Raw genomic sequence first — 25,611 nt, forward strand, 5'->3', positions numbered from 1 at the left:
ATTCAGCTGTGTGTACCAGACTGTGATAGAGTATACACCAGACTTCAGTCCGGCTCTCAATACATTCCAACCTGCTTAACCTGTATGTGGCTCTCAGCCCCAAGCCCCTTCTCATGAAGACATACATCTGTAAAAACTGGTCATGAATCTATACTTTTTCCAGCATCAATAGCTGCGGGCATTGCTAAAACAGGACAAGTGTACTTACTGGGAAATATGTTCAACAGCAAATGAATAAACTTTGGTGCACTGCAAGAGCATTTCCAGCAAAACGGTGTATGTGAGATTGAAATAAACTGCAAATATGGACAACAATGGAGCTCTATGGAACAAATTAATATAAATAAAGTACCAGTCAACACACTTTCCCATTCAAGTGAATGAGAAAACGTGTCCAAACTTTTGAGTGGTACTGTACGTATATACTATATATATGCATTGATAATACTTAGTTAGTAGGATACATTCACTGTTGGTTTTGGTCTTTTCATGGCATTTAATGACAATAAGAGACATAGAATATCAGGCGCTTTATCCTTTAAGCATTGTCTTTAAGTATTGTATGTATCGTATAAAATATACTACAAGCTGTTGGGATTGTGAGTAAGGTCTATGAATCAATGTAAAGATGCAAAAAGTTTCACACGATGAGGCTAGAGTAACCACTAATGGAGCCTACAAGCCAAATCTACCGTATGTTTAATTTTTAAGGACCGCAAACAGGAGATCGCTTGTATTCCTAATGTCTTCTTTATCCATTTTGAAAGTTAAAGTTTCTTCTAGTCAGACAGGTTAGTTATATGGTAAAGACGGCCTCTTCTCTTTTCTTAGCTGACAGTTTCGGCTGTACTCCGGCCTTCCTCAGAGTTGCTGTTTTCTTCCGAGTATGACGTGTTTTAGGCTGGAGTACAGCCATATCTGTCAACTAAGAAAAGGTAAGAGGACACACTTACCATATAACTAACTTGTCTGACTAGAAGAAACTTTAACTTTCACAACCGCACACAGTGTTTGTGTTTTCTCACATATTTGGAATTGCTGGTGCCCAGTTCATTTTTGAAAGGACTCAGTGCTCAGATCGGTCTGGAAAGTGGTGTTCACACCAAACCACGCCAGACTCTTGTTTAGTTGCCATTTGCAATTTCGCATTTGCAATCCTGCAGAGCAGCTGTATTGTTATTGGTTGAAGTTCAGTACGACAGATTGCACTTTCTCAGTGGGAGGGCAGCTTATAAATTGAGTAGGCATGCATGCGCACACATCACTGCAATTTCAGAGATTGATTACAGTGGTCACAGACAACACATTATTAAAATGGCTCAGTCTTTTGGTTTTCTGTAGAAGGCAGGCCTGCAGCTCAGCCCTGACTCAGCCTATTGTCTGATAAATGCACCATAAAGTTGATGATCAATTTACTGGAAGGAATGCATATTTGACTTTACTTATCAGGGCACTTCTGGAATACAAACATGTTATTGTTTCTGTCATTTTACCTCCTGATCTACTGATGTGTCTTTGCCTTGCTTTAAACTCTGAGAGACTAGCATTTCATTGTTTTTAGGCATAAAAATCCAGAATAAGAGAGGGTCAAATGATAACTTTACCTGGGACCCAGCTCGTCCTCACATCTCCAGGTGAATTCTCCGAAGCTCTCGTAGCGCTGGTTGTAGTGGTATAGCACACGGTGGAGCGTGGGAGCACCCAGGTCCATCAGAGTGTTGTAGGCCGTCTGCTGCTCCTTCCCACTGGTGTAACCATTGAATAGGTTGTAGATCTTATCAGCTATTTCTGGTGAGGGGAAACACAATCGTAAGTCAACACTAAATGTTCACGTGTCAAATGAAAATTCATCTTGTCAGACTGCAAGTGATGCGTTTGTGTTTCAAGAAAAAGTGAGCGTGGCTCAGTGGTTAGAGCTGTCATGCCCCATGTAAAGAGGCTGAAGGTCCTTGACGCAGAGACCGTGGGATCGACTCTGACCTGCGGCCCTCTGCTGCGTGTCTTCCCCTCATTCCTGTCTGTCCTATATGATAAAACATTTGAAAAACTGCCCAAAAACATGGATAAGTTCAACCCTATTTTGCATTTTAGATTAATAAGACAGATGTTGTTCTACCCTATGGGCCCCGGGGCACAGACATGTCAGAGGCTCCCCACTCTGTCTACATAGGAACAAGACACCCACATTCAAAGAGTCTACTTTTAAACAGTTTGTAGTCATTCTGTTTCTCTTTGTGCTCATTTTACGTCCATGTATAGATGTTTTGTACGTCTTTGTCCTTGTTTTGCATCTCTGTGATTGTTTGAGTCTATTTTTAGTAATTTTGCATCTTTTTGTGGCGGTTTTGCATCTATTTTTAGACATTTTACATTTCTAGGTCGTCATTTTGTTTCTCTCAGCGGTGCATCTGTTTTAATCATTTTGTGTGTCTTTGTCCTCTTTTCTGTTTCTTTGTGGTCGTTTTGAGTCTATTTTCAGTCATTTAGCATCTCATCCTGGTCATTTTGCATCCCTATACTCAATTTTGTCTTTTTGTGGTCATTTTTGATCATTTTGTGTGTTTTTTCAGCAACGTTTTATGAGTCAGGGCCCTTGACTTTATAGGCCCCTGGACCTTTGCCTGGTAGGCCCGTTCAGGAAACCATCCATGATGCTACATGTATTTCTTGATATCACCGTTTAGAAAAATGAATAAATCATAAACATATCCATCTAAAGCCAAAGTGGTTGAAGATTTTCTTCAACTTGGGAATTGTTTTTTCATCAGATCATGAACTTATCCATGTCAATAAAATCTGTTCAAAATAGAGCCACAGAGTGGACCTATTACATTTCACACCATTCATGTATTTCCAGGCATTAAAATCAACAGTGTAAGCCAGTAGCATCACACTTCACTGGGGCATTTTTGAAATTGCTATTTTTTAATCAGCAGCAGGATTTTTGCTATAAATCTCTCACTGGTACAGAGAGTTGTAAAAATTTCAACTTTCAATTTTTGGCTATATCGAATACCTATTTTTCATCGTCATCGTCATCCATCGTCATGGAATTGTAGTTTACCGTGTCCATAAACAGCCCTAGCCAGAGAGGAAAACCATTTCTCTGTGACTTTATGACTCGCTCTATGAACCGATGTTCAACATCTGTTTTGTGAGGACTTGAAACATAACTGCAAACAGAAAGAGCAAATGTCTGTACTTTGAGTTAGCTAAACTTATCATGTATTTGGTCACTAGTAAACCGAGAAACATTACCTCCCCAATTACACCTCTCACTGACTACATTCCTATACACAAATGCAGATGTTTCTCACAATCACCTCAAGTATTCATATATATAGTCATCTCCGTGAGCCACCTGTGATCCTCACTAAAAGATGATTCACCTCTCTGATTTTAGCCTGTGTCTCTTTTTTCTTACCTTGTGCTTTGACGTCATCCACAGTTGAACATGGAGTTTTGATGGTGACCTCACTTGGACTGGAACGGCGCCCTGTGTTGTCTACTGCCCACAGCCGGAACCTAGACACATAAACACACGTGCAAGTGATTATAGAACCTGCTGCTGATTGTGAGTGATACATCATTTTCCACAAAACCTATATAGATGTCCAGCAGTTTAGTTAGATCTGTTATCATTTATTAATCAGTTATTAATTCAATGGGAAAAGGAGATGAGAGCTTGCATTATCAATGCGGTACTTTCACTAGTGCCAGACTGCCAATAAGCATGTCTTTACAGGGCTAATAATCTGTCACTTCACTGAATGAATATCTCCACCTAGTGAGCAAAACGCAAACTGCATCAACCTGCAGCACCAAAGATGACAAACAGTGGCAAACACATTTTTCTCATCAACAAAGAGAGATTTTAGATTTTTCTTCAATTGTAGCTACAGATAAAAAAGATGAGTGGACTACAGAAAATGCATACTTCACTGAGAAGAAAGACTTTCAAGCATATTTCCAGCAGCAGCACTTAAACCTTTCCAACATGTCTTCAAAGTAAGTATGTTTTCTTTGTCATGCTTACATAAAAGTATATACTTCTCCCTCCACAATACAGCCCCCCACCCCCTTAGAAGGCACCAATCCTAAGCTTTGTAAGGGCTCTGTCTGCATAGAAAATGTAAGGAGTGTGTAGTGCCCTAAAGGGAGAGACGACGCTTCAGCTCAAAGAGATGAATGAGCTGCCAGACAGGATGGAGAGAGCAGGAGCCCCTGCTGATGCTAGGATTAAAAGGGCATGTGTAGCCGCTCTCTCAGCCCACATACATCCAAACTGTTTTCCCTCTTGATCTGTTTCTCACTCATCACTCTTTTTCTTTCTCTACCCTACACTGTGCCTGTGCTTCTCCGTTTCTTTCTCTCCACGTTAAGTGTGTATGGCTTCCCTCCTGACAGGCTGTCTGTGAGATAAGTGTCCGCATGTGTATGAGAGCATCTGGTGTGTGTGTATCTGTCTGTGTGTGGGTGCAACTTGGTTACCGCATCCATTGTTAAACTTTTTTTTTTTACTATTTTTACTATTTTAATATCTTTGTGGGGACTATTAATCTATTTCAGATATCAATTGTATTATCAGCCCTGACCTTAACCTAAAATGACCCAAATAATCCTGATTCCATTTCTAATTGCTTATACCAGACCCAAAACATATCTTAGCTGTAACCCTTAATCGATCACCTAGCATTTAAATAACCCCGGATTACCTTGGTCAGTAAACATGTCACACCCAACACATTTAGTCAGTGGTTATAGAGTATGTGGGAAATAAACGTACTCTTTCCCAAAGGACTTTAAATGCTGTACATGTGGAAAATATATTGTGGTCATAAACTGGCCTCTATTTGACCCACTGGCCTTGTTAGGCTTATGATAAATAGCCTACAAACTGCACAACCACTTTGGAAGAATATCTAATGACTTTTAAATAACTTAAGTTTCGTAGATTGTAGGATAAAACCAGCCTTAATTGTTGTTAAGGTTGAAACTAATGAGACTAATAAGATTATGCAATGCCAAGATGAAATTAAACGTTGATTTTAACCTATACTGGTTATTATGATGCTCAAAGGAATATTCTTAATAGCTATCTAATCCATTAATTTTCTTTATGTCTGTTCAAGACAGAAACAGCTAAGTAAGGTGTTTAACCTAGCTTAGCGCATTGTCAGTTTTTATGATAGCTAACAAAAAACAAACAGTAAAAAAAGCAGGAAATCCCCTTGCTTTCTTTGACAATTACAACACTGTAATGTTTTTCATAAAAAGTCACAAATTCCAACTGTCAAATTTAAGCGAATTTCAGAACATATGCTTCAAGTTCAAAGAGAACATTGATGGGCTGTTTTGGGTCAGTAAAAGGTTCATTTGTGGAAGCTAACTGCTTGTTAAAACACAAAGTCTCTATCTCTCTATGATTCTTTATAGATGCTAGGCTAGCTACTGTATTCCCCACTGCTCACTTGCTAACTTAAGTGAGGCTAAACTGCACATAAATTAGTTTGTTTGTTGCTAGCTACAGCTAATGACTGTTAGTACATCTTCCATCTGGTGGAAAAATACATTTTTACAGGGCCCCAATTTGAAACATAAATGTACACATACTGCTAATCTTTATAGCAGCCTTTTCTGTTTATTTTTTACAGTTAAACAAAATCAGCAGACACAATCATTTCAATCTGACAAGAAATGATGCAAATTGTGCCCCATAAGACATGAATGCCACTGCTACTTGGAATAACACTGACGATTAAAGTTCACAAAAAGAAAAGTAAATATTTTTCCAAAGATGATTTCTTGTTTGTTCTCAATAGTCTTTCTGGAGCTGTCTCACCGCATTCGTAATTACTCTAATCTTTTCCAGCTGTGACTCGCTCCTTCATTTCCTTTGTGCAATGCATTTTGGGACTATAAGTTTCAGCAGCAGCACATTACAGCAAGTGTTTTCAGTGTGTTTGAGTATACTTTAGTTGGAGCGGCAGTAGCTCAGTCCATAGGTGACTTTGCTTGGAACCGGAGGGTCGCCAGCTCGAGTCCCTGTGTGGACCATGAATGGAGCGTGGACTGGTGGCTGGAGATGTGCCAGTTCATCTCCTAGGCACTGCTGAGGTGCTGTTGAGCAGGGCACCAAACCCCCAACCGCTTGGGGCACCGGTCACTGGCAGCCCCCTCACTCTAACATCTCTCCATTAATTGCATGTATATAGGTCCTGTCTGTGCATGTGTGTGTATTTCGGGCCTGTGTGTGTGTGTGTGTAACATGTATAACAATAATAGAGTGAAAAAATTGAATTTCCCTGTTGCGGGACTAATAAAGGAATTCTTCTTCTACTTAAATTAATCACTTTTTAAGTGTGAACACAACACATATTCAAAACTTGCTTAGAATTTTTCTAAATGCAGACAAAGTTGTGTGAATAAAGCAAGGCAGAAATGTGCTTAACCTTCAGTCTACAGTAAATACACCGGATTGTAGTACAGGAGATTCTTTTATCACTCTTTTGGACTGAGCTGTCAGGTCAGTTCGTTCATGAGGGGAAAAAAAGAGTGACTTACATGTATGTGGTGTCAGGCTCCAGGCAGCGAATGATCATGCTGATGGAGGAGGACAGGAGGCTGGGGATGTCCCCTAACATCACACATGGAGACCTGGCCCCAGACAAGATGTCATCCACAAAGCTCAACAGGGTTTCTGCGGCACAGAGAAAGACACATTTGTGTTGGAAAATCAGAATTTATCCAACGAGTTCACTCCAAAGCTACTCAGTTTGAGATACTTGAAATGTAATGAATATTTAAGGATTTTTGTGCTTGAAACAACTTTTGATTTCTTGCCTGCTATTTTTCTTGATTTTCTCTAATTTTACAATAAGAATAACTCCGCTTTGCTTGAGCTGTTATTTGGACTTCACAGCAGTACAGTACACTTATCAGTTTTACCGCATCTTACAAAATCGGGCGGTTGTAGGTGAATCTAAACATTTTTGAGGTATTTTGAGGTGAGATAAAGGCAGCTCTGCTGAACCTCCCCTTGGCTAAATTAAGTATATACATATGCCTTAGATACATGCAAACTTGGCATTAGAGATAGCTCACTGCTGCACTGTAAAAAGACATCTTAACAAAATGTAAAACAGATGCTTCGCTTTCCCACAACACACAATTTAAGTACAGTATGTACCTGCAGGGCCTGTCCATGAAAGTGAAAAGGTTAGGTGCTGTTTTACAGAGTTTGAGTGCTGAATTTTATTTCTTTTTTTAAGAGAGTCTGTCACCCATTAGTGAAAATCACATATCAACATGTGTTTGAACATGAGACTTTATTGACTGAATGATGAGATACAGGCATGGTCAGATACATTTGACAGCAGTAATCAAGATATGGATCACACCTGCGTAGAGAATAAAAAGAGTGCTCAGAGGAAGGCAAAAAGAACAGCGTGTTCGGTGTCACAATACTACATGCAGCCCATTCAGTCAACTTTACTGTTGCAGATGGATGTTCCAGGGCACCCTTACAGTTGATGCTGAGGGACAAACGTGGTATTCATTTGTCTACCCAGAGCATATTAAAAACACAAGTCTTTACCCAAAAGGTTTTCTCTCACCTCTGGGTTAACCTCCTCCACCTTTTGCATAATCCATGTCTGCAAATGTTATTGACGTCATCGGCGCAGTTATAAAAACAACACACACCATTTCACACGTTAAATAGGTGTCAAAACCTTAAAAAAAAACAATTAAATAAAGGTGAAACTTGTGTAAAACGTACTTACAATACACTATTTTTATTTTTTAGCTTACATGTGCAACATGATTAAAAAAGGAATTTTGGGCAAAGAATCATCAGGGTTTTTTTGTCTCAGCATCATCTATCTATGATAAAAAAGCCTCTAAAAAAGTAATAATTAAATCGTATCACATAAGTAGACTATATTTATAAAGAATATTTGAAACACATTTGTCAGATTCATCTATTATAATCTGAGCGCACTGTTAATGTACGCAGACCAAAAATGCTTGTTGTTACGACTGTCTGGCTCAGATTGTCATTGTGAGTGTCTGACTGCATTCTGAAAGGTGGTGAACGCAGGAGAGTTTGATGTGAAGCGTAGCTTTGTTTTATCTAAAATAGTTTTCATTAAAACAATGCTTCACGTTGGGCCATTTCCCAATTGTGCCAACAATTCCTTACATTCCCTATGGCTATGGACAGGCTAAGGTTGTGGATAGCTGTTCTACAAATGGACCCTAACACTCGGGATACACTGTACCTTCAGACCATCGGGTCTGCAGTTTGAGTGGGATGCTACTGCAAGACAAAGAGGAGAAGACATCTTACCAAAGAACATTTCCCTAAAGAAAAATACTGTTCCAAGAATGGAGAGACCTGTTGCAGACAGAGCTGAGGTGGGCCAATGCTATTAGCTTAAGTTACTATGTGGACCCGCGTCAGGAGCTACACACTAAATCATGGCAGGACAACAGCAGCCTCTTTATCTTTTCCATAATGTAGTCAGATACTTTGAATAACAAGTTGCGCCTGTCAGTGGCGAAAACACAGTTTTAGTGGATGTACATTGATGGTCATGTTCGATAACCTGGTGCGCAGTGCTCTCACTCAATACTGGGCAAATTCAAAAACTGTTCCCATGAGTCGCTCAGACATAAACGATTGGGTTCTATGTTGAAAAATACATAAATCCTCATTTAAGTTAATGTTTACCTTAGTTTAAGTTTTTTTATTCCAAATATGAGAAAAAGAAAATAGAGAAGATAAATTAAGAACATTTTTTCTAATAAACCAAACAAATCATTAATGTCATTAATGTCGTCTATGTGTGTGTAAGCAGCCTACTCTTTTTACCTGCAACCAAATCTACCCTTGGGTACAATCACCATACCTTACTTTACCTTACAGTAAATGAACCAACAAAATATTTGACCAATTTAACATGTCTGTACAAGAGTAGTAAGAAGTATATAATTATTAAATACTAGGCCTCCTCGACACTCTACAACGAATAATCATGTCTTCATCATGACTTCCATTTTTAAGCCATTTCGTAATGAAATGTTTATGGTTATATATGGTCCATTTGATGCATATTCATGAAACTATTAACTATACATTTACATAATATATATGCAGACATATGTTCATACACATATATGCATACATACATGTTGACATACTACTACACCCAAGTGTTTACACTTTCATGAAGTATATAATGCAATAAGGAAAAGTGATAAATAGGGATGGAGGGTAAACTATACCCACCTACCAACACAACCTACACCCCCGAATCAGGGATAACACCTGAGAGAGAAGCAACCCTCTGACCCCCACCTCCTCCATCACCTCCGCTTCAGGGCTTCCTCTCCTGCTGCCCAGGCTGGTGGTGACACATGCAGCGAGCTATGTTTTCCCAGCTGGCACTGCGCACGTTAAAATGGCATTTGGCCACCAAGGTGTGTGTTTCATTGCAAAGGGAAAAACCCTCTGCTTGGAAAAGCCAAGTCTGCAAGTAAGTGTGTGTGTGTGTGTGTGTGTGTGTGTGTGTGTGTGTGTGTGTGTGTGTGCGTGTGCGTGTGTGTTTGTGTTTGTGTGTGTGCAAAGGTGTGTGAAGTGATGGGTGCTCTGAGGTGGTCATCTTTGACCCTCCGCTACACAAACAGCGCCTGTCTGTGTGTATTTATATAATTCGTGTGTGAATTGACGGACGCAACCGAGGTGATCACCTGTACCTTTCCTCCACAAGAGCTTTCCCTCACTGTGTGTCTGTGTGTGTGTGTGTAAATATGTGTTTGTGTGAGTGACGGATGCTCTGAGGTGGTCACCTATGTCTTCTCTGTCAACCCTGGCCTGTGTCACCAGCTGGTAAACAGCAAGCCAAGTGCCATGAAGTCATGGACAGTGAGCCTGAGGATGAAAAAAAGGTGTGCAGCAGCTGTCAGAGAGAGGTGTTCACCCGGCACAGAGACTGACACACAAGTGAAAGATATAAACATTGCTCGAGATGTAAATGAAAAGTGACATTGTGAGGCTTCGCACCTCTTAGCATATTAATTGCAAAGCCGGGTGGAATGTCTGTCCAGCACGTAAGGAGGCATATAAAAAGGAAACGGTTTGAAACCTCGCTGGAGAACGCAGTTTGGAAATATGTTGAGTAATTATCTCAATATCTCAGCAAGTTGAGCTCTCAATGGGAAATTGCGACTACTATCCATCTTGGCATACAGTTACGGTTTTGTCTGACCAACAAGCTATTCAGTTTGTGAATATAGTTACTTTATTTCGCACTGGCCATGTTTACCACCACTGTCTCATAGTGCAGGCCATTACAAAGCTAAATAAAACACACAATTCTAATAAAAACAGTCCAGGTGTAACTAAGAAGGGATGTGCTCTCTTTCTTAACCATTCATGGAACAAATTCAACTTCTTTTGTAGCTGGAAAAATAGTGGAGAACAGCACTGTAGCTTGTTACTGTTATTTTCCCTTTCAGCTACAGTGGAGAGCAAGGAAAACACAGGAAGGAAAGACATTCAACAGTTTCCTATGTTCACTTTTCTATCACATCTCACTGTGGGAGTGCTGAATCTAGGGGCTGGATGCATTAACACATAAATGGCGGGCTATTTCTTTCATGTCACTTCATAACCACTGCAGAACAGCGCAGGGTTTTAATGAGTGAGCTGGCTATGCTGTATTGCCTCAAGATATTGAATTCAACAATTCTTCCAATTTAGATGATAAAGCTGTGTGACTCATACAGTATGAGTGTTTGGATGACACTGTTGTGATGATGATGAGCGTGTTCTGGTCTGCCAGGTAAAGATACATGTTTTTTTATTTTTTCTTAAGTATACAGTATCTCATAATACTCACATGCCATATGTACACTAAGACCAAGTTGTGATAAAATCATTCCTCCTCTACATAGAGACCCCAATAAGCGGGCTACATGTTGCCCCTCACAAGCCCTGGAGCTTGAGAGCATGTTGAGCATTAGCACAGTTGACATATTTTTATTTTATCCTATTACCACTATACTGGCTTACTACAAAGGAGTTAATTTCCTGAGCAATGTGTCTCCACACATTGTTTCTCTTTCTGAAATCCTGGTAACTCATTACAGTTATGTCATGCTGAATGGGAAAGCTATTAACCAAGCCCCACCCAGATTTCTGCTTTTATGGTGGGAGTAGAAAAAAGCTGTGTTTGGGTGACTGCATCTCAAAGCAGATATCAAGAGATTGGGATACAACTGGTATCAGATAGAAAAGAAGCAAATGGACGAGAACTCTTGAGGTAACTTGTTGACGGCCTATACTCCAGTAGGGCTGTCATGCATAAGTAAAAAGTAAAAATAGGACGTCTTCAAGTTGTTGCTCTGGCGCATCAGAGGACATTTGCATGAAGCTAAACCTTTCTCAAGATCTCCAGTTTGTGCTGCTGGGCGACTTTTGAATCTTGAATCACTGGTCTGGCACTAGGAAGACATTTGAGGGTTCAATTCAAAATGGATGTCGGTCTGTCATTCCACTATATTATCAGTTAAGGTAGTATATAGTATGTGTGAACGGGGTTGACTGCAAAGAGATCCTTTCGTAGGGTATACTTAAAGAAATTGTAGACCAAATAGAGATCCCTACTGAATTCAACAACAGCGACCAGGTCATAAATATTCTCATTTTACAGTAAACGGCACACTAATAAAATGATTCTAAAAACATTTTAAGTGAGAAATATTCACCACAGTAACAGAATCTTGGTTCATATTTGATCAGCGCTGCCTGGTTTGACCGTTAGATCGTGGTTTCCAAGCCTGGTTCATGGCGGTGGATGGACCTCATTTCTATAAAGTTGAGGTTTAGTCATGTAAATGCAAATTAAGATACGTTGAACAGGCAGAAAACTTGCCGCGCTGTATCCATCATACAACAGGCAGCTTTGTTGTTCACAAAGTCTATGGAGTTTTGGATGTGGTGTGGGGTGTTGCCCACCAGTGCTGCCAGGATATTGGCTATGTGCCTGGCAATGTTGTAGGTGACCGAATTTATGCTGCTGACAATGGGCCTGAACGGGGACCCTTCTTTATGGATTCCATATAAGCAGGGGGTTGAGTCCTGGGGATAGAGCCTGTAATATTGGTTGTTGAATACAGGAGATTCAACAATCTAACCTCAAAGAACAACTGTTCACAAATGGCCTCCTGTGACTCCAACGGCTGTCGTTAAGACTCAATAGAGCACTAACGTCCAAACCAACTTCCCACCAACGACTGTCACTCCAACGACCTTTGGAGCACAAAGGGTTCAAGTGACATCATCAGCTTTGTGAAAGGTTCAATACCTGGATCTCCACACCAGATAGTTGGACCAGTCCCAGCCTGGTCAGATGCGTACATGAACTGCTGAGTAAGATGGCGCTGCGTGAGTGGCAGCCTGTTACAGCAGCTCTCGCTCACTTTTGAGCTTATTCCCCTTTTTATATTTCTTTTGCAGTTTTTTAAAATATTCCTTCCTTACACTTTTTTGAGCTCTCTCTTGGGAGACCAGTATGGAGACCAGACTAGCGTACTTCGTTCTGGTCTCAATACTTATTTTTCAACTTTTTCTGTTGTGTCCGGGGAGCCTGTACACAGCCCTGTTGTTTACAGTAGGGATCAGCTGTTGGCCCTCAGTAGCGCTGCGGTGCAGCCGCACGAGCGGCCTGTGGTCCCCCGCGAGCTGAGGAGGAGGAGACGCGGGTGCCGTTCCGGAGCCGCTCGCCGTCGCAGGAGGACACGCTACAGACCCGTCCTCCCGTCTGTCATCATGGGGAATGTAAGATCTCTTCCCAACAAGATGGACAAGCTAACGGCGCTGAACCGGCATCAGAGGGACTACCGCGAGTGCAGCATCATAGTGCTCACTGAGACGTGGCTAACGGAGCTGACCCCCAACACGGACGCTTACCTGGACGGGTTTCAACTACGGCGGGCAGACAGGACGGCAGAGAGCAGTAAGAGGAAAGGAGGAGGGCTGGCTGTGTTTGTTAATGACAGTTGGTGCAACTCTGGGCACATCACTGTTAAAGAGCAAGTCTGCAATAAGGACATCGAACTCTTAGCTGTTAGCATGAGGCCATACTACCTCCCGAGGGAGTTCACACAGGTGATTGTGTTAGCTGTGTACATCCCCCCCTCTGCTAACGCTGATGCAGCTTGTGATGTTCTTCATTCAGTCTCAAGCTCACTGCAGACACAGCACCCACAGGCCCTCTTCCTCATCTCTTGGGACTTTAATCATGCCTCTCTGTCCTCTACTCTGCCCACATTCACACAGTATGTCATCTGCCACACCAGAGACAATAAAACGCTGGACTTATTGTACGTCAACATCAAGGAGGCATACAACTCATCCCCCCTCCCTCCCCTGGGAAGATCTGACCACAACCTGGTGCATCTCCTGCCTGTGTACAAGGCCCTTGTAAACAGGCAACCAGTGGAAGTCCGCACGGTTAAAGCATGGACTAAGGAGTCTGAGGAGGCTCTGAGGGACTGCTTTGACTCAACTGTGTGGGAAGAACTGTGTGTTTCTCATGGGGAGGACATCGACAGCTTAACAGACTGCATAACGGACTACATAAACTTTTGTGTTGATAACACTGTACCCACCAAGACTGTACTGTGTTTTTCTAACAGCAAGCCCTGGATTAATCCTGACATAAAGGCCCTTCTTAAGGAGAAAAAGAAGGCCTTTAGGTCAGGAAACAAGGAGGAGCTGAAGGCTGTGCAGAGGGAGCTAAGGAAGAAGATCAGAGAGGGGAAGAATAGCTACAGGAGGAAGATGGAAAACCAGCTGCAGCAGAGAAACGTCAGTGGAGTCTGGAAAAGCCTAAAAACTATCTCAGGGCAGAGGACACCAGGCTCCCAGGCTGCAGGGGATCAGACGTGGGTGAACAACATGAACCTGTTTTTCAACAGGTTTGATCAGACTTATTCAGGACTTTGTGGACTGGTGCCGGCGGAACCACCTCCAGCTCAAAGCCGGGAAGACCAGAGAGCTGGTGGTGGATTTCCGCAGGCACAAACAACCCTGCACACAGGTGAACATCCGGGGAATGGACATTGAGATGGTGACATCTTACAAGTACCTGGGAGTTCACCTGAACAATAAACTGGACTGGTCTGACCACACTGCAACAACATATAAGAAAGGTCAGAGCAGACTGTACCTTCTGAGGAAGCTCAGGTCCTTTGGAGTGCAAGGGGCACTCCTGACCTCCTTCTATGACTCTGCTATGGAGTAGTCTGCTGGAGCAGCAGCATATCAGCAGCAGACAGGAGGAGACTTGATAAACTTATCAAGAAGGCCGGCTCCATCCTGGGATGCCCTGTGGACTCAGTGCAGGTGGTGGGAGAGAGCAGGATGCTGGACAAGCTGTCATCCCTGCTGGTACAGGAGTCCCACCGCCTGCAGGTCACTCTCACAGCACTGGCCAGCTCCTTCAGCAACAGACTGATACACCCTAAGTGTGCGAAGGAGAGGTACCGCAGGTCCTTCCTTCCTGCTGCTGTCAGACTTTACAATCAGCACTGCTCCCAATAGACTACTGACCTCATCCTGTACCCTGCACATATGCCTGTACTATGGGCACTTCTGCTTTTTGCACTATTTGGACTTATTTAATCATATTTATTCACTCCATATCACATTTTTACAAACAAACAAAACAAGAACAACATCATGTGAATATGTACATATGTCTTTTTCTATTCTTCCCTTTTTAAATTGAACTTTATTGCTTATTTTTGCCATTTTTTATCTATGTTTGCTATTTTTTATCTTATTTTGTCATATTCTGTTGCTGCTGTGACAAAAGAATTTCCCCGTCAGCGGGACATTAAAGGTTTTTTGATTCTGATTCTGAAGCCTCTTGGATGGGAGGTGAAACGTCCTCCAAGACAAATAACCAAGTCCAGTTGCTTTTGACTGAAATTGCTTTTTGGGATAGTATACCAATGGCCATAAGACGGCGCTTGGCATGAAAATGTAAACATTGGTCAAACAATCTGATAACTAATGCCAGTGTGTCGTTCATTAGGACAGTTCCATTGAATGGTATTCATTTCAATTAATATTTTTCACAGTTAATTGCTGAATAAGGCAACATCCCTAAAGAGAACTCTTGATGGGACAGACAACATGAGCAGTCAGACTATTAGACATGTTCTAGAAAAACCTGGATTAGCCAAATTTATTTGGAAGACAAAACAAAGTAGAATAGCCAATTTTTCAACGCAACCCAATCTGTTGTAAACAAACATCACACTTTACGGACAAGTCTCCTTGTTAAACTACAATACTTGCATAGCTCGACTGCTCATACTGTTTTGCTCTTTCAGACTTCATTGTAGCAGAGTTGGTGTGTTCCCAGATCAGCAGAGTACAAAGTTTAACCCAAATGATGGCCAAAGCTACAAAAAAGACCTCAAGTTCTGATACATAGAAATTCTCCTTCTGCCCAGAAAATCTATCATATTTCTCTCTTGAACCATATTTCACATTTGGCATCACCTCAATCACTGATGTCAAGGCACATACGTATTTTGCCTCTGGCCGTGTCAATTGGACTGTGATTAAAAAAGTTGTTAGCCAAGTACAGATCGGTGATCCATTATCACATACTCACACATACCTGTCTGCTCTCACTCCCAAAGCGCTTTTCTCACATGTTGTAAAGTTGTGAAGCAGGAGGAGGAGACTGAGTCAACACTGATTGTTCATGAACCCTTTAACAAGCTCTTGTTCAAACACAGAGCCATAAGCTCATTAAAACACTGCACTGGTGCATATACGGTGCCTTGGATGCCTTTAGACTGTAGTGGACTACGACGCAAGATATTATTACTCTGTCAGTTTAAGAGCTGCTTTCAACTCTTTATCTGTTCTGCTCAAATAGTTTGAGGAACCCCCCCTGTGCACTGTCATGAGAAGAAGAATGCTTTATGCGGGTGGCCTGCTGGCCAGAAGAACACGGAGAGCACCTGACTGGTTGACTATAACAAATATCTCATTCAAAGGAGACGGGGTAACACTGTGTGCTGCCATGGCATTTATGGACATGACTCAACACCGGAGGAATACAAAAATACATAAAAACAAAATGTTTCTCTAGTGCATTGATTGCTGACAGACAGCTTTAAAAAATGAAATTGATTCTGGAAGCGAATAAGAGCAATACTTTACACTGGATGGCTGCTGACTTCTCCAGCTTGTGGAGGTACTATGAACTTCCTAAGTCAACAGTATGTGAAAAAATTCTCACCTCAGCAGATTATTTAATTTATCAGCTTAATTGCTGAGCCATTTTATCAATGTCGATCTCTGCCCAGGGTGCAAAGTGGTCCCCTACAGGGTATTATAATTGCACATCCACTGAATAGAGGCATAAGCCTCACCAGAGAATGCTACAACTTTACCAAAGGAGATCCTTAATTTACTGTGAGACACAGAACAAAATGTAAAGCCATTTTCATAGCATGGGTTCTTAGGGCAATTAGTATCTCCAGTCTTTTATAAAGTAACTGAAGGCTAAATTTAAGTACACGTACAAGTATCTTACCAGAAAATTACTTTGGTAGATGTTAATGTCACTTTTTACAACATTTACAGTTTTTTTAGTTTTGGCGCTTGGAAACAAACAGCCATTACGTCAACAACTGAATGGATTGTTTAATAACTTGCGATAGGAGCAATGGTTCGTCAAATTGGGTCTTTGGCAGTATAACAAATTTTGTTCTGATTTTAATTTTGTAGTAACGAGTAACCGATATCAGGGTTCGCACACCCTTTCCAAGATCAAATTCAAGCACTTTCAAGGTCCATTTTGAAGCTTTTCCAGCACCTTAGGGCTGTGATAAATTACATATTTCTACGTAGACATATTGAACATTATTATTTCACCTTTTTAATCCCATTAAAAGAGATGGTATTGGGCTATAAACAACTAAAATTGTGTTTTGTAAAAGCAGAAGGATAAGAAAAGAAATTACACTTCTATTCTGTAGCTAATTGTTGTGAATGAAATGCAACACAGATACAATTTCAAGCATTTTCAAGCACTTTGTCCAAAATTCAAGCACTTTTCAAACCTTGAAAACACAACATTAAAATTCAAGCATTTTCAATGTTTTCAACCACCTGTACGAACCCTGAATATGCTGAGGGGACATGTGTCAGAGTAAAGTTAAAGTTGTCAAAAAAATAAATAACGAAGTAAAGTACATATACATAAAAATTGTATTTAATTACAGGAACAAAGTATTTGTAGAATTTAGAGACTTAATGTTCAGTGAGATAAATTGTTCTTTTAAATAGTGAACAGATCACATATTGTGGCAAAACAGCAGCTGAAATCAAAAAAGAAAAATGAAGGTCTCATGATTTATTCCATCTTGGAAGTGACTGTTGGCAAGGAAAAAGTGAGCACATTTTGAGTAGCAAAGATTTTTCAAAACAGATTGAAATTTATTTTCTCTCAGTTGGTGTAACAGGCTGTGCTTCCCACCGTTTGAGGAACATGATCCTGCATTTAATTTCCACCGCACAGGCCGGCCGGCTCATCCGGATGACATTCATAGACTGTTAAAGGTTCAGTTGGGAGGCGCTGTAAATCTGTCTGTTTAGTGAAATCAGTAAATCTGCTCGAGGAAGGAAATTCTAGACTGATAGTTCCTGGGTGGGCATCAAAGTCTTCATGCAGCCACTTCGAGAGATACTGTGAATGTGAAAGTATGACACTGACTATTTTTTTATTATTTAAAATGTACGGCTAATGGCACAGATTTGTTTGTTTTGAACCCACTAACCTACTGGAAATAAGATACATCCATGAAATTGCTCTTTCATGCATGTCACAGACTGCTATTTAAAATGGAGTTTTCATGCGGAGTAGTGGTTGACTGTTATGGATTAGTTTGGCTCTAATTGGTGTTTGATGATATATATTTTATAATAGTAAATAATGACAGCACTTAGCTTAGCTTCATTTATAAATCATGTCTGCATTAGTTTATAACACGTCACATGCCATTCTTTCAGGTTCGCCATTGCCACCCCACTCTGCTCTTTGTTCGACCTTGGCCACCCTAGTCAAAATGTCCTGGAAATGCCACTGGGTGTTGCTGGATTTGGGAAATATTATGAGATCACATGAAACAACCGACAGCTACTGGTATCTACAAGCTTAGTGTGTGAAAGGTTAGCATAGATGCTGCAACATCAGTTTTTATCAGAAATGGAGGGTTTTTCTCCATTGAAAGACAAGAACGAAACTGAAGAGGTGTCGCTTTTCTCCTGACGGACTTCATCAAGAGTTTGATGGACGGATGGTTTGTGCCTGCCCTTTCCCAAACCGTTTCAGAAGACGGCTTCTCTGATGGTTCTGTATAGGAAATCATCTGGCACGTCAGGTTAGTTCACATTTCCTGTTCAGGACTGGAACATTCATCCTATGCGAGGCAAGATGCTGCTGTACCAAAGTCCTGCTCTCTTTCTGGAAGTTAACACTCCAGCAACTCCAGTCAAACTTGAGGTATGTTTGGCAAACTAATTTATCATTCCTTATCGTCAAATCTTTTCCACTTGGAAAAGTAAAGCATCTTGTTTGAAAGTATAAGTTACCAACTGTCAATTCCCTTCAATACACAAACTATGCTGCTCCCATATTCACTAGTTCACAAGTGAGGACGCTGAATGTTTCCTGGGACATGTAGCTTACGCCTCAGTCTTTAAGCATTATACATATATGTAGCTATTAAGTGCAAATTTTTAAATGTTTTAACGTTTTAAAATGGATCAGCTGGAAACATTGAGAGGACATTAACAACTCATGACTTTTAGCATTAGCATGAGCTCCCAAGATGCATTTAGTTTGTCTTCGCTGTGTCCCTGTCTGAACTTTCAGATATATGTTTGGTTTATCTTCAGCTGTAGGCTATGGGATTTGCGTTAAGTAACTGTTGATGAGAATCCAACATTTCCTGATTTGGCTGCTTCACAGTAAAAACTTGTAAATAACACAATGATTGTGAACAATTTAAAAGGAAATTAAATGTGTTTATCCACCGCTTAACAGCAGCTCTTTGACAACTCTGGCTCTCCTCCTTCTAAATAGTAACAGCAGACTGAAAACAGCTGTCATTGAAGATAAATGTCCAGAACCTCAATTGACTGCTCATTATGGAGTCCATAATGAGAATTTATTATATAGGGAGCAGTAGGGGTAGGCGTTATGGCAAAAATAATCCATCCATCCATACAGCCATCCATCTTTAACCGCTCGTCCCTATCAGGGTCGCAGGGGGGCTGGGGCCGATCCCAGCTTACATCGGGCGTGAGGCAGGGTACACCCTGGACAGGACGCCAGTCTATCGCAGGGCACATAGAGACGAACAGAGACTGACAACCATTCACACTCACGCTCACACCTACGGAGAGTCATCATCAATTAACCTAACATGTGCATGTCTTTGGACTGTGGGAGGAAGCCGGAGAACCTGGAGAAAACCCACACACAGAAGGGCCCCAGCCGGGATTCGAATCCAGTCTGTTGCAAGTTACTGAACAGTACAACCAAAGGATTTCCCTATGTAAAAATATAGCCCAAAAAGAAACAAGATATAACAGAGCGTTTAGGCCAAAGAACCTTTCCGGACATTTTTTAATCAGTTTGTGCAATTTTGCCAACTTGTGCCAAGTACAAAGCACATTTAACAAAAAGCTACCTGAAGATACCTGTTGCCTCTGCTGGCAGCGGTGTGGCTGGTCTCCTCGCCATTTCACTCTCAGCATACTACCCGATTTCTATTTTATTCCTGTTCCAAGGACAGAGAACAGCTGATCATGAAGTTGAAATGATGAATTATCCAAACAAGACCTCCTCATTTCACTACAAAACCTAAATAAATGTGTTGTCGAAGCTAAACAGGTCAGATAAGGTACATTCAGAAGAAGCTCGAAGGAAATGACTCTCTTAGTGTGTGCGTGTGACTGTTTGTGTTTGGCAGGGTTGGGCAGAAGGGGGCCTCTGTGAAGTGATGGTACTCGCTCCTTGTTAAACACATTAGTAGTCCACTGGTGCACGGGACATTTACGGGGCATATTTTACGGCTTGTTCCACACATTCTATGAATAGTAAGTTGTCGACGGAGAGTGTTGATGCAACGCAATAGTCTGGCGCTTATGTGCTGTTAGGACAGATGTAATTACTGTTATTACATGTTCTGTTTACATTTTCAGCAATGACTTCCCACTACTCTTTGAATCAAACAGGATTGGGGATGAGAAATCCTCGTCACTGCCTGTAGTTCGCCATAATTGGTTACTTGGTTTAGGGCTCCATATCATAAACACATTCTAATCCATCACAATCTAATATCGTCTTATTGTCCACCTCTAGGGAGAAACAAACGAGTGATTAGCAAGTGAGCTCAGACACAGCCTGTGGCTTCAGCGGACATTCGAGTCACCTGCTTTATTCTGTAGTTCTGTTTCCAGTGCACTTGTCAAATTTTACTTAATCAAAACACAGACTTTTCCACCACAGCTGTGGTGTCACTTTTATGAAGAGACGTTTTTATGCATTTTCAGTGTTTCTACGTAAATTAAAAATATGCATAAAAACAGGCAGATGGAAACTCACTTACTGTGTGTTACACTGAGCACAAAATACCAAACATGACCAAAGGTAACACCAAATGAATCGCCTCTTTGAAGATAATGGATTTATGCGAGATTAAATAAAACCGAGTCTCATCTGCGATGGAAAATCATGTTCTAGGCAGAGCAATAATATGACAGGTTTTAGAGGGGGGGAGCCACAGCTCTGAGGAACTTGTCATTCAGCTGGAGTTGTTTACCCTCAGCATTCTTAAAGTATGATTTGTTGGAAAAATCAAGGATTGCCAGGAGACTGATGTGAGTTATGGGATGTCTCACCTTTTGAAGTCCTGCCTGCTGTCGTCAGTTCAGTTGTGCAGGCCTGGACCCTTATTGTTTGTGTGTGTGTGTGTGTGTGTGTGTGTGTGTGTAGACCCTTCCAGCTAATCCACTGCTGTTTTTCTCTGCTTCTTAATGGAAAAGACAGGTGTTTTAAAGATAATAATGTTTTTACTGTGGAATCTTAATGTCTCTCAGACATCAGGCAATTCTAAATGGAAAAAAAAGAGGTTGCACTTAAATAATAGTGTTAATGAGCTCCCTGCATACACGTTTAAAGTAGTGAGTGATGTTATATACCACTCAAGAAACTAAGATAACAAATCCGTCCTCACAATTCTGACTTGCAACCAATAGTTAAATTGACATGCTAACATGTAAAAATGGGTTTATTTCTCATAAATGTCCACAGAATCGTGAACATTTAAGAGAAATGTACCAACTTGATTTCTTTCTGAGGGTGAGATGGGGAGATGGATATATTTTGGGTTAGTGTGTGTTAAATGCAGAGCTGGAGTTTGAGACATGTTTAGGTTAACTTAGAGGGCAGGGTCATAGCTAGTAGGAAAGCTAGCCTATATCTAAAGTTTAAAAGTACCTACAGCTAAAAAATGCATATGTATATGTTGTGTATTTTTTGTTGGACACACTCAGAAAGAGAATGTGATTTTAGAAGTAAGTTTCATATCTGAGCTCTGAAACCTGGCAACATCGTGACAACAAATATTCAGGGTGTTATACATTACTTTCTTTTTATTCAAAGTTTAATGAGACAACCTAAAAATTAAAGTGCATTTCAGAGGTGTGGGTTGGCACTGCCTGCAGTCTTAAAGCTAAGCTAGGCTAAGCAGATCTCAACTCCAGCTCTGTACTTAACACAGCGATATGATATCTATCTTCTTATCCGACTTTAGAACAAAAGCAAATAACCAATTTCCGAAAATGCTACGTACGCAATACCATGATCCTCCAATAAATCCTGTAACATTAAAATGGCAAATAAGTTGTATTTCACAAAGTTACAATGTCAAGCTTATCCTAAACGTGAATGGAAACTGTGACCTAATGTAAAAACATGTAAATCTCATTCTACAGTGAAAGGAGTCAGGTTTAGAGAGGCACGTATCATGAACCGGATGAACTCGGGAGGGGGGGGGCTAATGGGAGGTTTACAGAGCTACGCACACACAAACACACACACGCACGCACGCACGCACGCACACACACACACACACACACACACACACACACACACACACACACACACACACACACACACACACACACACACACACACACACACACACACACACACACACACACACACACACACACACACACACACACACACACACACACACACACACACACACACACACACACAACCTGTAATGGTAAACACTTCAGCCTAAATGTTCTCCACTCTCCATCCTTTAACAGGTTTCACTATGGGCTGCCTGGGAATTCATCCACTTCTGTTAAAGTAGACAGCTTCCTTGTAACTAGCTGTAATTGGCAGTTACGCACACAAACATACACACACACACACACACACACACACACACACACATACAATTGGCAGGAAAAGCCTTAACAAATAACATCTGGACTTGGTTGTCTACCTTTCCATTGAATAAAAGGCAAAGAGACCAGCAACACAACAACAACACATCACGACAAACCCTTCACTGTTATTTCTTGGCACTTCATCGCTGGTCACAACCACTACCAGACCATGATGATTGGCCACACAGAGATGATGTTTTTTAACTTTGAAAGAACTACCTCCCATCGGATATGAGGGGGTATTTGTGGAGAAACAGAAGGAGGAAGATAAAAAAGCTAAGGAGAAAGATGGTCGGCTTGCCTTAAGTGAAAGAGAAATAACCAGCCTCCAATCTCTGAGTGCTTCCTCCCATTTCGGGTGGATATAGACTGTGTTTCTATCTTCATTAAATTGCCAGAAAACAACTGTAACACACGCACAGAGCAGTTCACACACAACAGACGCAGAACACACACGCAGCAGTGTTTCAGTGGAACTAATAAATAAGGGGCTAATTATTGCTGTGCCGTCACTCTGACAAAGCACTGGGAAAGGGAAAATACAGTTCTATATATACTGTCAGCTATTGTCAAATAAGGACTCAAACAAAACACATGTAGAAAAACAATACTTTTACTATAATACTATACTATAATAAGAAGATTCCCGTATCATAAATTGCATTGCTCAGTAACCGGGTGCGTGACCGTTGGCAGCACTGGACATTTTTTATTTCCTATTTCTTACTTTCTTTCCCCTCTTTCTTTATCTCACTTTCCCCATTCACGTCGTCTAAATTGAGGTCCCTTCTGGAGTGTTTAGGCTGTCCAGTCAGTCATTTCTCACATGCAACCAATTTCTATTCATTCATTCATTTATCTTCAACCGCTTGTCCTTGTCGGGGTCGTGGGGGGCTGGAGCCGATCCCAGCTGACATCGGGCGTGAGGCGGAGTCCACCCTGGAAAGGACGCCAGTCTATCGCAGGGCACATAGAGACACACAGAGACAGACAACCATTCACACCTACAATTTTAGAGTCATCAATTAACATTGTCTTTTGGATTCTATTTCTAAGTACAAATGTGTCGGTGCACACCTACTTAAGTGAAGCACAATTCCTATGGGGAGTCATTCATATCCCACAGATTTCCCACCTTCTATGAACTTGTGAACTAAATCTTCAACGATCCATCATGGCATGCAGTTTTTCCATGACATTTTCAGTTTCACTGAGGCTCCAAACACGATGGCTGTAAAGATGATTTTTACTTGCTGTGCTGATAAAAGGGGCAGCTGGTTTTGTGTATAGTGGATGGTGTTCTTATATCTTCTTAACTACTGTTGATGCTGGGCACTACTAAGTTGGATTTTTAACGTTGCTCCAAATGAGAACCTTGAAATTCACTTCAGCGGGCCTTCCAGACAGGGGACTCTGGAACGCAGCAACAGTGTAAAGCCTTTTGTTGCTTCAGGAGGCGATGGAATTAACACTGTTGTATGCCTCTGCCAAACAGTTGGGCTTACGTTTGCATCTGTCCAGACAGGAATTTAACGAAAGGTATTAAGAGTATGTTTTTGATGAAACATGGATGTTTCACACAGCAAAGAAGATTTAAACAATCAGCAGAGTTTCAAGATTAGTGTCACCAGTTCAATAACCAACCAAATGAATGAGTTATGCCGCAGAAAAATAGACAGAAACATTATGATGTCACAGTTAACTTTGACTTTGACCTTTAGGGTAAAAAACGTCATCACTCCATCTTTTTAAATAAACGATAAAATGATAAAAGTATGAAGTGATGACATTTTTATCCTGTTTCAGTCCAAGTGGATATTTGTTTCACATTTGAGAAAATCCTTTAAGGCATTCTGAGATATCACTTACTTGAAAATGAGACAGACCTTTGATCATCAAAATCGTATCAATTCATCCATGAGTCCAAGTGGACACGTGCCAAATTTGGAGAAATTCCCTCCACAGGTTCCTGAGATATTGCATTCACAAGAATGGGACAGATGGACGGATGGACAGATGGACGGACAACCTAAAAACCTAATGCCATAAAAAAGAAAAGTCTGGGGGTGTTGAGTTAGAAGAGAGGGAGTTCAGCAGCCCACTGTAGCTTCTCATCTCTGCTTGATGCTAGCGACTCGAGGCAGGAGCGTATCTATGTTCCCCGTTCTGTTTTTTAAAAAAATGTGATGGTTTCCGCTTTTCACAGAAAGGATCCTATTTTCCCCACAATCAGTGCCAAATTCTACAGGAAATATAGGCCTATGTAGACCCTAACCCTACCCCCTAACCCTTCCCCTCACCCTAACTCTAACCGTTACCTCTAGCCCTGACAAAATGTTGAATTAAATCCGTGAAGGCAAAGATTTAAGTCACTGAGGTCCGATGTTAGATGACCCCCTCAAGGCTACATTAGCTGCTACTAGCACTAACACACTCAAATCTCTGACAGAACTGCCGCCTGCTGAGCTGCATTGAGGGTCATAGGCGCCAGTTTTTGACAAGAGAGAAGACTGGATGGAATAGGCTCTTTTTTTTTTTTTTAAAACTGTCAATTGCGAGTGTAACAACGTTACAGAAGTACAATGCTAAATCGGTGGAGCGCTCTTTTAAGAGAAATCTAGGTAACCACTCTAATGGAAGACTCTTCAGTGAAAATACTAAATAAAATCAAAATTCAATTCAATTTTATTTACAGTGCCAAATCATAACAAAAGTTATCTCAGGACACTTAACAGAGTGGGTAAAGACCACACTCTATGACTTATTTATGATACATAGACCCAACAATTCCCCCGTAGAGTACGGTAGCAATTAAAAACTTCCCTATAACAGACAGGAACGTCAGACAGACCCAGCTCTGTGGAGGATGGACATCTGTCTTGACCAAAAGGATGCACATGCAGTAGCTCACCATCCTCACATGACAGTGAAAGTTCCTCCGTTCCAACACTTTTCAGTTTGGGGAGGCCAGAATCGTTTTTGCGGTTAAGCTGTTACTGTAACCTCATTTGACCTCTGCAACAGTTCGGGTTCAGTTCAGT

General features: G+C 41.1%; 1 protein-coding gene across 1 annotated transcript in view; it reads right to left on the minus strand.

Annotated features, from left to right (window-relative positions):
- Positions 1–25,611, minus strand: part of astn1 (astrotactin 1) — a gene marked incomplete at its 5' end in the record, with an annotated part of 377,223 nt that overhangs the window by 13,323 nt on the left and 338,289 nt on the right. The window contains 3 exons of the mRNA XM_083928387.1: positions 1,605–1,788; positions 3,425–3,525; positions 6,565–6,700. Coding sequence (XP_083784513.1) covers positions 1,605–1,788; positions 3,425–3,525; positions 6,565–6,700 — 421 coding nt within the window. The remainder of the gene's footprint in view (positions 1–1,604; positions 1,789–3,424; positions 3,526–6,564; positions 6,701–25,611) is intronic.

The sequence above is a fragment of the Echiichthys vipera genome (assembly GCF_963691815.1).
Source record: "Echiichthys vipera genome assembly, chromosome: 15".
Classification (NCBI taxonomy): Eukaryota; Metazoa; Chordata; class Actinopteri; order Perciformes; family Trachinidae; genus Echiichthys; species Echiichthys vipera.